The 13,671-nt window shown below is 32.8% G+C and overlaps 1 protein-coding gene across 2 annotated transcripts in view; it reads left to right on the top strand.

The window, feature by feature from the left end:
• The window catches only part of NOVA1 (NOVA alternative splicing regulator 1), a 132,882-nt gene that overhangs the window by 74,628 nt on the left and 44,583 nt on the right, over positions 1-13,671 (top strand). For both annotated transcript variants that reach the window (XM_063290005.1, XM_063290006.1), the window contains exon 4: positions 13,101-13,172. In XM_063290005.1, the coding sequence (XP_063146075.1) occupies positions 13,101-13,172 (72 nt within the window). The remainder of the gene's footprint in view (positions 1-13,100; positions 13,173-13,671) is intronic.

Here is a 13,671-nt window from a genome sequence, read left to right as displayed (position 1 = left end):
TGACATTCATCTCCTGACTTTGACATCGGAACTGGAAATCCTCCAGAACTACTGTTATGTAAGAATAATAAATACATTTATATTTATATTTGCACTGAGAAAGAGAGCAAGCACAGATGAGTAATTTTAGAATTTGTTTGTGCTGGAGGTAATCTGATCAAATTTGGAAAGACAGAGTTGAATTCCCACGATTTAGCCTAGGAAAAACATAATGGCTCTAATTTTTGTTGTTTTCTGCCCAAATGGAGTGAGATTGCAGGTCTTGACTGTTAGATGGTGCCCAGCACATTTCACAGAAATCATTGCAAAGATTTTCAATTTATTTTTTCTAAGTGTACATCACATTTTGTTTGTTTGTTTGTTTCAGGGATGTGAAGAAATTTGCAGTGATAATGCTGTATGGAGTAAAATATAAATAGTAAATCTGAGACAGATAGGCTGAGTTTTGTGCGAAAGGAAAGGTGGCAAGGAATAACTATACCCTTTCTTGAATATGGAAGGGTTAATTCTTAGGTGTTGAGGCAAATGTGTGAGAGATCATCTCATCGGCTTTTCTGATAAAGTATTTGTTAACCCTGTTGATTAGCTAACTCAGCTCTTAAAACATTGCCATATAACTTAGGACAAGCACAGATTTGGTGGAGCAAATTATAAAAGTAAGTTTTTGTCTCCCGAGATCTGGCCACTGCCTAAGTTGCTGTAACTGAGATAACGAATGACGGTATGATCACAAGGATGAGGACAGACCTATCATCACTGAATCCAGTACTTACCTTCCCACCCTTCCCCATTGTGATGTGTTGTGTTAGTGTCAGCAATTTCCATGACTTCTGCAGCAGTACCACCGCTTGTAGCTTACTGGCACTTCAGAGAAATGTTTGTGGAGGCTCAGATTCAGAACAGTTTAGTTTGAATGGCTTCATCCCAAGAACATGTGTTTTGGAACCTACACTTTAGCCAAGCCTTATATATATTCCATATGTGTGTGTATATCTGGTCTGGGTCTAGAGAGCCATGCACAGACATACATACTTGTACATACGGACACAGAATAAATATGAGTGTGTATGTGCTTGCATGTCCCAACTATATTCTAGTATTGCAACCAAATTAAAGTAAGTTTTCTAAAACTAAGCTAATGTATATAAAGAAGATGCTACCCATTATAAAAAGTCCGGAATCTTAGCTGGAAAATCACTAATTCTCAACTAAGAACTGGGAGGAGGGCAGGAGACACATACAGGCCTTTCCCTCCCAGCAACCTATTTGTTATCCCCACAGTAGTTTTCCATTTGTGGTTCCCAGCATCCAAACTAATGCTTTCCAAACTACACTCCCACGTACACAGACAAATACATATTTTCGTATTTTTGGAAGGGTTAAGAGTAAAATAGCTACCTTACATCTCTGGAAAATTTAAGAGCAATTCTGCTCCTTAAATAAATCCAACTCTTAAATACCACAAAAATGGAAATAAATGGATCCAAAATATTTGCTTTACCCGGTATGGTAACAACTCAACATTGCCATCCATATTCGTTGAGGTTAAAGGAGGAAGTGTACCCCCAGGCCAAGTTGCCCCGCCCAACCAATTTAGGAGGTATGAGGCATTTAAAGAGGAGACAAGACACTCTTAATATAAAACCAGAGTGAGCAACCTGAGGTTTACTGACTGTATATTGCCTTCCACTGATATTGTGACATCACCAGCAATCTCTCTTAGAGCTCCAAAGAAAGGCACATGTGTTCAGATGTGTACTTTCCTGCTTGCAGCAGCCTAGATAACAAATGAAAGTATAATTGTTTAAAATATTAACTTTACAGTTTAAGTAATGTCACTCAAATTTAAATCTGAATTTATCTTCTAAATTGTACGTTACAAAAAAAAAGATTTAAATCTAAGATTAAAGCTAAAAAACATTTTGAAGCACTATTTTTGCTTCTGGTATATTTTAAACTTTGCTAAAGATGTAATCATTTTAAATATGTATTCTACTATTTGTGTTTTACTATTTGTAACAGTTACTTAGTACAACTGGTTATAAAGGTAGAAAAACTTGTCTCTCTTTCAAAATATTCCAGGTGTAGCATTTTTTTTAAATCACTTTATAAGATAACTATCTGTAGAATTGTTTTTAATGTTCTGTTTAAGCACAATAAAGGATAAAGGATTATTTTAGTTCAGTTAAAAATCTTGTATACTTTGCCAACTAAATTTCATGACAACTATTCTTTTCCTAGTTTTTTTTAAATTTCAAATAGTTTGAATCCTATACAGTGGTATATTTAAACTCTGCATTAATAGAGTCAACATTTGGAGCCTTTTATTAAATGTTGACTATTTTTACCCCCATTAATAATGGCTTATTAATTTAAAATAGATGAACTCAGTTTCCCAAAATTGTTATATTTCGCTAAACTCATCTCACAGAATATATTACCACCAATATATAATAGAATATTTTCTACTGTTGGAGATAATGAAGACATGTAAGATAAGAAAAACTGCCAGTTTATCCCTAGTTCTATACTGTTGTAATGATTTTGTTGGGGAACTGTATTTTTCCTCCCCCCCCCCACAATTTCAGCCACTTTTATGTATTTAACTTTCACTTGTCAGGAAACAGAACTGAATGATGATGTGATTTTAAAAATAGGCTTGTCCTACATGTTCTATAAAATTATATCTATTGCAATTTAAATGGATTTTAGATTAGAAAGAGTTGAGTACTTGGTATATACTGTATGAATGGTGTGGAGAAAGCTGAATAGAGAGTGCTTTTTCATAATAGTAGAATCAGACGTCATCTTATGAAGCTACAAATGATACTCAGAATGGTAATTCTAGTTATGGAAAAGCATATAGTTATCATAAATACATACCTTAGCATAGCCCATAGTTAAAATATGGGACTTGATATTAGAAGTCATGATAATGATTTTCAGTCTAGAGGTTTTTTAAAAAGTTTAACAAATTCATGGAAGATAGGTGTTAAATGGCTCCCAATCATAAAACCTGTATGCTATGTCCAACATCAGAGACAGTAGCCCTCTTAATACTATTTAATGGGAAATATCAATATAGAAAGGGTTGACTCCATGTCTTATTTGTTGGCTTCCAAAGAAATATCCTTATTGCCAGAATGCATCTATTATCCAAGAGTTGAGCTCAGTGTGGCAGATTTTTATACTAATTATGTAAAAAGTTATAATATTCTCAAACATTTCAGGAAGATAGTGTATATTTGCAATTTGCTTTTTATTAAGAACACAGAGAAAAAATATGTCTAAGTTGTTAAATCATAATTCCTTGATGAAGAATAGAAGGGTTGTATAGTACTTTATATTGTGGGATTACAAATGCTGTTACATTAGAAAAAATGACATTACTTAATTAAGAAATTAACCTTCAAGTTCAAATTCTGTAGAACTGTGTAGTGAAAGTCGAGTTAGACTTTCATCATACTTTACACCTTTAAATTATATTGATTAAATATTATTAAATATATTAGATATCACTGTTCATTTGATTCAAACAGCTGGTGAATTATTTCTGTATCTCCCCCCACAGAAAGCTTAATAGGAAAGAAGGAAGTCTACTATAGGTTGGCTACAGTTTATCTCCGATAAATAAACACCTTTATCATAATAAATACCCTGCATTTTCTAGTAATTAAAATATTTTATAACAATTATATAAGAAAGCTTTTTCTTAAATGTTCAAATGGCTTTTATTTGTTGAAGTCTTATAAAAATGTTTAATAAGTATTATAGGGCTCATAATTCAAAAACTATTTTGTATGAACATTCTGCTGTTACAGAGGGAAAAACTTTATATAAATACATGGAGACTTTTCTTTTCTTTAAAGGTGAATTAATTTTATAGTCACTTCTCAGTCTCATTGCTAAAAGGATCTAGAAATGCAAGCATTTTCCTAATGCAGAATGCTAAAAACTTTTTTAAAGTTTTAAAAGTTTTTTTTCCTCTGTCTAAAGTAATTTGTTAAATTGTTTCAAGCTTCCTTTAGGATGCAGCACAGTCTACAATCATGCTTCATTGAGATCTTACAGATTCTCAGCTAAAGTACAAAGTTATTTATAAAAAGCAATAAGCACTTATCATTAAACATGATTTTTTTGTGTGAATATATATGCATGCTATTATGCTCAGTTCCACATAGGGCTGATAGGTTTTTACCAATGATAATTTGCACACAGCAGTATTAATAAGGACTCACAAAGAAGTCTCTTTATTATCCAGTAGCTTTTTGTCATTTTGATCAGCATAACTTGCAAAGTGAAAAGGCACCATTTGCCAGATCAAAAAGCATTCCTTCTTAATTCTAGCATTAATAAGTGGAATCTGCAATAAAATTATTGCAGTGGGGAAGGGGGGAACAGAATAAATATGAAATATCATGCATATTTAATAAATAATGTTATTTAATATGCATTTTAATTAGTTACTTTGTTTCATTACAATATTTTACCAAGTTTAGAGATGAATTACCTTGTTGGTAGAACCTTCTAAATATGCCATAGCAATACATTTGCTCAAAAATTTATCTGGCAGAATTTTTGTGTCCTTTCTCAGGATGGGCAAACTGATTGGTCTACCTCAAGTGCCTATTAACTCCACTGCTCCCTTGACTTAATTCTGTTGTTATTATTCCTGCTATTGTAGTTTTCCCTAAAGCCTAGTGATGCATTGATTGATTGATTTTTTTTTCAGTAGGAGGGCTCTATGATCACTTGGCTTTGCATGTATCTGCAGATAACTGTATGTGGTCAGGATTTAATGATTTATTTAAAATAACCCCCCCCCCCAAAAAAAAACACCTTTCTTTATACAGTATGCAATATAGTTTAATTTTGTTGTTTCCTTTTTTATATTACGTTAGTTTTTATATTTTTGTTCTTTTTTTCTCATCCTGATTTTAAAAAAAAAAGACAACTGACTCAGTAGTAAATTAGGATGGGTCAACCACATTTGGAAATGGCAAGAAACTGCTTTTACAGTAATGTTTCAGCAGTCTCAGTTGTTTTGAAATTACTGAAAGAGGAATATTTCATTTTCTTCCCTCAGCAATCGCACTACAAAATCTTTACTTTTTCTGTTTATAAGACACCTGAATTATAATGCTGTCCCTAAGCAGGAGTACCATTAGATTTGGGGGAATCTCTTATCAGATGTCTTCTGCAGATCCTAGTTCTCTTACCCTAGTTTCCCCCACTCTCTACCCTGTATTTCTGTTCTCCTGCCACTGCTTTACTTTTCTATTTGGCAATAGAGCTCAAGGCAACACATACTTATTAACTGATAATATAAATCCTGAGCCAAGTGCCTTTACATTCAGTACACCAAAATTCAGTGATTGAAGACTGAACTTGACAATGATTCGTTGGATTAAATGTACATTTTGGAGAACAGTCTTGCTAGGGTCCATACCACTTTAGCCTTTCTTCCAACATTGCCACCAAGATACCTATCTTTGCATCTCAGCCTTTTGTTCCTATCCTGTGAAAAATCTCCTGTAGCCTAGGAATGACTGATTCTACTTACAGTTCGCACTTTTGCCTAGATAATGCCTTGCCCTATCCTGAGAACAGCTGACTTTCATGAGTTGAGTTAAATTTATGCTGCTTCATTTCCTCTCAGCCAGCTAGATATTTCTTCTTGTCCCTCTTGCTTGTTCCTTACTCTTGCTTGTTCTGTTTACTACCTAATACTACATCCCTCTGTCATCACTTTTTTATATAGGCATAGCTATTCTTCATTCACTGCCATTCTCATTCTTTCTTGTTTCCTTATGAGATATGCTTTATTAACATGTATCATTCTATATTTTACTGTCCTCTGATAAATCTTTCTGTTTCAGTCTAGAAGTCTTAACCGGTCCTCATGGGATATTCCATTATCTTTATTCAAGAGGTTGTTAAGTAATGCTGCTATTGATTAATAAAATATGCTAGTTTCTTAACTAGCTCTTGACTAACAATAGATCATTTTTAGAAGGAATGGATATATGAATTTCAAAAGGAAGAAATTACCTAGCAGTAGATGAAATTTGCCTGGTCAGTCATTATTCAGAAGGAACTTATCCAACACAAAAATATCAAATGCACCGCATGAGTAAATTAAAATTGTTTGTACTGAATAAAGAATAGCATCAATAAGAAATTTCCAGAAAAGCAATATGCATGCTCTTATTTTTGTGTTTCCATCTGAGGGAGAATATCTTCAAAATGTCACTTTACTAATAACTATAAGAGTTGTAAGGACTGAAGCTGGCAAGATTCTACAAAATGACTAATGAAAGAGGTCTAGGTTTTAAACCTGGGCTAGCCTGAGTGGATCTGGATTCCTGTGTCTATAGTAGCTGAACATCTGTATAAATATAAAATAAAGATTCTCATATTAGCTAGCTTCTGAGTGCTGGGGGGAGGGAAAAAGGAGAGGTTCAAGTATCTAAATAGTAGGGTATCGAACCATGCCTGTGTGATGTCTGATACCAGACTATTAAAAAAAAAAAAAAAACTGTTTTGAAGTATCTGAAAGGTATTGTGTGTATACATGGACATCTGTATGTACAGTATATGCTTGCTTATACAAGGAAACAGGTGGTTTTGGTAAGTGTATTTCAAGACAGGCAGGAGCTGATTAAGAAATTAGCACGTACAGAATATGGGATTCTTTTCAAGACGTTTAAAACAAGTTAAATTATGATGCAGAATGTACAAAGCATGCAAGCAGATGTCTTCCTGATTCCCACAATAAATCATTACATGGTTGTTAAAACATTTAATTTTTTTAAAAAAAAAATCTAGTGTGTTTGAGGAAGGGCAGTTCTAGTTCTATTTATTCTAGTAATTTAATGGCTAGAATTCCAGTTCCTTTATACAAGCCATTGTTCCAAAGGTTATCAAGCCATGTAAATCAATAATTCCCAAGCATTGGCCCCCTATGTATTGGACTACAACTCCTATAATCTCCAACTACTGCTTTCTTGGATAAAGTTGATGAGAGTTGTAGTCTAACATTTAAGATCTCAGGCTTTGCTTTACTAACCAAACTCTATAGTATGGTGGCAAGGTTAAATTAAGTTTTAAGATGCTAGATTTTTTTGTCTGCTATCCCCCCCCCCCCATTCTAAAAAAACACTTGTAGACATAAAATAATTTGCAAATCCCAACAGGAATTATATAATGAATTGTTATACTTTTGAAAGTGGGCTAACTAGCATGAGTAGGGAGAATGAACCCAGCTGCCTTTATATTCCTATTGTAGATTCCCTCTTTAAAAAATGAGTAAAGTTTGAGCCAAGTTCTCTGGGTGATAGCTAAACAACATATAAATAATCACCACATGTAGGGAGAGCTGAATTCCTCTGTAGCAGTTGCTTTGATCTAGTTAATTATTTACTTTATCAAAAAGGGGAGAATTCATCTGATGTGATTTCTGTTTAAACAGGAAAAATGCCCCCCCCCTAAGCAATCACTTACCTCTTAGTTAACCAAGTATCAGAATTAAATTCCCTCTCCCACCTTTGTTTGCATTTATTGATTTAAAAATGGAACAAAAGTTGTCAATTTTAAATGTCATGTCATTCAACTGAGGTTCTGAGATTAAAACTTTCAGGTGGAAACTATTGCCATAAAACTATGTCCCATCAAATCTGCCAATATAGTGACCCCTTCTAACTCTAATTTGAGCAGCAATATTTGAAATTACCCTTAAACTAGTTAGGTTAGGTAACTTTCTAGTAGTCCAGTTCTTCAGCCCTCCCTCTTCTATCAGTGGAGAGACAGATAGACAGACATGCCCACATGCGCACGCACACACACACACATATTGTGTGTGTACATACACATACTTACTTACTTACTTACATGCACACACACACACACATATTTCCAATCCCTGCTCTACAACTTAATTCCGGGAAGGAATCCAGAACAGACTTGGCTGTGGTTCATTTTGAAAGTACTGAAAAAGCTGCATATATTCTTTTCATCTTATTGCAATTAGCTTTATTGTTTAGTATACAAGTTAGGACCTTATAAATTAATTTTAATTTTTTATTGTCAGTGAATTACTAACCCAAGAGCTAGCATTTATGGAGTTATATCATGGAATAACTACAGAACTAGAAGCAGCAGTACCAGATCAACAGTGTGGCTAAAATTCTTACCCTAAAAAGCACTAGAAATAGAGCACACTGGAGTCTGAACAAATAAAACCACTTTTGTAATGTTCCAAAAATGTGCAAGAATAAATTTGAGGGGCGTATACATAGAAAAGACATTCTAGAGGTAGGATTCCATTTTACAAAATGTTGATCCATTGTTGCCATCATCTTGCCACCCAACTGGCTGTTTGATGCCTAACATTGAGATTTCTTCATTCTTCATTGGGTAATTTCCTGATCATTTACAATTATGATTTCATTCAGAGAAAACAAAATTGTTTCTTTGAGAAAAACCTAGTCACTCTTCTTCCTGTCCTTCTTGTTCTGTCTTAACTAGTGTTACTTCTGTTGAATATTCTGATCAGTGATAAGTAACACAACCTATTGGCAAGGAAGAAAGTCTTTTTTTTTTTTTCACCCTTAACAGTTTTCTTACTTTTTAGAAAAGTCCTGTATTTAGGTACAGGCAGTACCCATAAATATGGTTTATTAATGGACCACTCTTGAAGAACAACGCTTTCAGGTAAGCTGTTTTTTATACCTTAATATTTTTTATAATATGTAATTATCAATGGCATTCTTTATGCCGTGGACATTTCCTTTGATATTAATTCTGCTGCTGTTTATTGGGCCATCTCTGCAGCCACTGCTTCAAGAATGGCATAGGATTTTACCTAGGGTTATAGCTGGAATGAGAGCAGATAACAAGGCCTTTGAACAGAGGTATCTTTTAGTAATGTAAGCAGTACTCTAATCATACCATTTAGGTTTTTGTTGAACTAAGGTAACTAAGCTAAATGTCAACATCTCATTTGTTCTGCTACTATAATAGCTTGTGTGTTATTTTAAATTGAATTGTGATGCTTATACAATTAGATAATTGATTATTTTTAATCAACTAAAAGTATTTCCAATTAATCAGTTTTTAATGAAATATAAGACTATATGAAACAGCATGTGGATACCACTATTTTAAAATCTTGTTCTTTTTTTCTGTCTTATATAAAAGAGGGATCCCTTATCTAAATTAACTAGTTTGATATATGATCGTAACATCTAAAAATGGAATGTTTCTTCCTTCAGAAATATTATGGCTATAAATTTTATGGTAATCAATAAAGTAAAATACTGAGCAAAAGTTCTTTACTCAGATTGTTACTCTGATGTTAAGATTATATCATCCATGAGTAATCTATATTTATATTCTGATTCCATTGTAACTCATGAGAATGTTTTTATTTGTTCTGATAACAAAGCATAATCCATATGTTTTAATGGTGAAAAATGGAAGGCATGTTTTACAATTTTTCTAATCACATTTATGTGGATTGGAATACTTTTCCTTGTTTAATGAAAGATATATTAGCAGTTTGGTGTGAGGAATTATTATCATATTTATCTTACAGGATTCCAAATGTTTAGTATTATTTTTTGCTGTTTCCTCTTTCATCAACTGGAGATAAACCAAGATTTATTTATTTTATGACATGCTGCTTTTCAGCAAGCAGAATCTCTATTTTGAGATTATGTTCTTTTAATTTAACCATATTCATCTATGAAATCATTTTATATTTACTTATTCTGATATCATAATTCCAACATATTTTTGAGTCAATAATATGCCCAAAGACAGTACTATTAGGCCCAAGGACTAATATTAGGCAAGATACTATATATTAGAGTTGTGTAGAACAAGAACATTTAAAATAAGTTCTTTGGAAAGCATATTAGTATGATTGAAGCACCTCCCTTCAGATCATTAAAGCAGCCATGTCCTTTTGCAGGGCTAATGTAACTGTGCCTGGCTGTTTCTGCATGAGAGTGCATGTGTAACCACTTTGTTTTATTAGTGTTTCTGGAAGAAGGGGTGTCTGGATTTTCTTGTCTTAAATCTATTTCTGTGAAGTTACTGTAATATATCCATTTTAGACAGTTTAGTTTCTTTGCATTCATCTAGTAAGAGAGTTAGAAATAAGGGGGTATAAATGTTTGACTGTATCCAAACTAAAAATGTTAACTGATAAAACTGTTAATAATATAGTGGAATCAAATGCATAAATGTAGGGTATATTATAAGCAGCATTGTTTCAGAAAAAAGCTATGGCCATCAAATCCTAATCTTATTTTAAAGCTGAAATTTCTGAAGAAAGTACTCTTCAGTATTCTAGTTCAATGCTTCCCTTCTTTCCTTATCTCCTTGATTTCCCTGTTGTGTTGCACTGTTAAGTGAAAACATGCTAATAAAAGGAAAAGATACTGCTTATTATCAATTCAAACATGTATCAACTTAATGGAATGAAACAAATGGTCCTGTGAATTAAGATTGCATTAATAAGAGTATCATTTTATGAAAAACAGGTGCAATTGGGTAGTATAGTATATATGGTTTTCCTATTAAAGACGTATGTGGGACATAAGAAACCTGTGACCTTCCAGACGGTGTTCAACTCCATCAGCCTCACTGAGCATAGCCAATAATTAGGTATGGTAGGTGTTGTAGCTCAACAAGTTCTGGTGGACCACCATTAATATACTGGATCTCATTTTCACAGTTATTGTGAGGAAATGTAATTTTATTTTTTTAAGTATTTGTACAGTGGAAAAGTGTTATAGAACAGTAATGAATGAATCTAGGAGTACATTGAAAGAGCTAGTTAATATCAATATATGAAATTTAGTTCCACTACATTGTTATTGCTTTGTTGGTGAAGGAGTACTCTGACCCATAACTGTACTTTCTCCAAATTTTATTATCATGCCTTCCTTCTGGCATCTCTGTTCTGTAAGATGTCTTAAAACCTCTTGTTCTTGATCATTTTTTTTTTTTTTTCTGTCTCTTGGTCCTTTTCCCCATCAAATCTTGCTGTCCTTCCAACAAATGATATGAGAAAAAGAGAAAGAAGGAAACTGACATTGGCTTGACCTCTGTTTTTTGCACTGTCGGATTGACCGTATGCAGGAAATGCTGGTCAGTTCATGAAATTCCTCAGCAGTAAACAGAGAGCACAATTCTGGTGTGGTGCACATGCAGTTACCAATTTTTTTCGGGGGGGGGGTGAGGATGAAAAATGCAGCACTACATGGAAATTCTCTTCATTTTTCTCAGTAGCATGAATATCTCTTTCCTCCAGTACCTGAGCATATATACATACCAACATAGACTTCTCTTTTTTTTTTTATCCCTGTGCTTCTACTGTCACAAATTCTAAAGCCTTGCCTTCTCAACTCATTATATGCTGTTTTCATTTTCTATGTGGAAAAATATATTTCCATTAAGTTTTTGAACCCTCACTTTTTACCTCTCTCTCCTAATTATAATTTCTTGTAGCATCTATGCAGAAAGGGACACTAGAAAGGGATACTACAATGCATATCAATTAGAACATTTTTTGTTATTTTACTACAAATTTGTGCTATTTTCAAATATCTTACGGAATTATGATTGTGGAAATTTTATCAGGTCTTATAAGTCTTTTTTGTTATTCATAGTTAATTAGCAGTGCTGATAATTCATCAAAATTTAGTTATTTTGCTCAGCATGGAGAACGGAATAGTTATAAAACTTTCTATTATCTGAGTGCTCCATACTTTTAAATGAAATAAACTATTAAATGAAATAAACTATTTAGAGCCTTTTGGAACATATTCCCTAGAACTTTTCAAAAGAACATAAAACATCTCTTTAGCACTTCTGTATAGAGGATGACTTCCTTTTGAAGGGGAAGAGTTCTCTCCAACTGTTATTCCTGTCCATAGTGGTAGGTTTCAGTCAGTGTTTCCTCAGTCACCGTATTTATTTTACCAAGTAAAAATGTTACAGTGCTGTCTTTTGATTGATTTCAGTTGTGATCTTTACCTCTAAAGAAATTGGTAGATTTTCATTTTACTGTAAAACAACTGAAAATTTTAAAGTGACAAAGGTCAAACTCAGAGATCCTTTGTACACTAAAAAAACCACATTTGCATAAACCAAGAAATACTGTTACATAATAGCCAGAGGAACTGCAATACTTGCAGTTTGGGTGCATTGATTACTGTATTATTTACTGTAAAATCTATGTTGTTCTTGTTATTATTAGTTCTGATATGCTGAAAAACTCAAAATATCCAAGAATCATTTTACATTAAAAACAAAAGAAAAACCTTTATCCTGAAAGTAGATTTATGGCTGTCTCATTATAGTTATGTTAGTGAATTGAGATTATCTCATATTAGAAAGCACTATGTAAAATCAATTCTTGTTCATTTTAATGTGATTTAAAATTACTAAATTGTGTAGTTTAAGATTAATATTGACAAATTATAATGTTTCATTTTAAACACTAATTCTAGTGTTACTGCAGTTTTATTGTGATTTCAATTGTATACATGTATACATATTCTATAAACCCCTATCATTTAAAAAAATGATATTTTGCAAATGTATTAATTTCATAATATTAGATAATTAAATTTATATTTTAATTGTATAAGACAAAAGATGTAGTCAGGAAGCAAAAATATAGTATATCAGAATGCAAAGTTTACTTTTCCAAGCATGTGGTAACAAAATTGGTGGTACATCTGCTCATTGAACTTGTTGGAATTTGTATTTACTACTCTTTACTGTTCCTCAGAAACAATTATTGGAAAAATATTCATAGTAGCAGTGTTTTTTTTTTTTATTTTGTGAGTTTACCATCTTAATTTTAAGCCATTAATTTGTTTTACATGCGTATGCATGCATACTTACATGCATTACTTATTGCTTGATTGGCATTAAATTCCATTAAGTTCCAATGAGGAAGATAAATTTAGTTTTTCAGGCTTTTTCTATTTAATTTTATATTACATTACATTTGTTTATTTTTTTTGACTGTTTGGTCTAAGGCTTGTTGAGGTTGATTTGCTCCTGAACTGCTTTGTTCCCAGACATTGCCATCATCCCCAACTACCACCAAGTCCTCTCCATCTGATCCCATGACCACCTCCAGAGCTAATCAGGTATAGTATCATTCTACCATCTACACCATATTTTTCACAAGTGGCTTGCAAACTGGAGAAAAATATATGGTGGGTTGAGGTTTTATTTGTTCATTTACACCCATAATCATGAATATTCAATGCTGTTGCTTAAATAATACCATTTTAGCCTGATAAATAACTTGAGTTCATTTTTATCAACATGGCGTGTAACTCTATGAGGTTGCAATCTCATTGCATATACTCACATTTTATTTCTTCCTAGCAGCAACTTTTTGGGCTGCAGTAGAGATGCTGAATAGCTCTGAACCATCCAGAGCATAAATAAAATGCAACATGAAGCTTTCAGAGCTTTATGTGTTTTTCACAGGGGGATATTGTGCTTGATAATAATAAAGAGTATACTTTATATAGAATTATTTCTGCTGTAACATTATGTATACCATGGGGCAGGGAGGATAAAAAAACTGTATATTTTTAAAAGCAAATTTAAGATCTCAAATTTTATTAGGTTTTGACA

The sequence above is a fragment of the Candoia aspera genome, chromosome 1 (assembly GCF_035149785.1).
Source record: "Candoia aspera isolate rCanAsp1 chromosome 1, rCanAsp1.hap2, whole genome shotgun sequence".
Taxonomy (NCBI): domain Eukaryota; kingdom Metazoa; phylum Chordata; class Lepidosauria; order Squamata; family Boidae; genus Candoia; species Candoia aspera.
The sequence above is the reverse complement of the archived record's forward strand: the minus strand, read 5'-3'. Positions and strand labels throughout refer to the sequence as shown.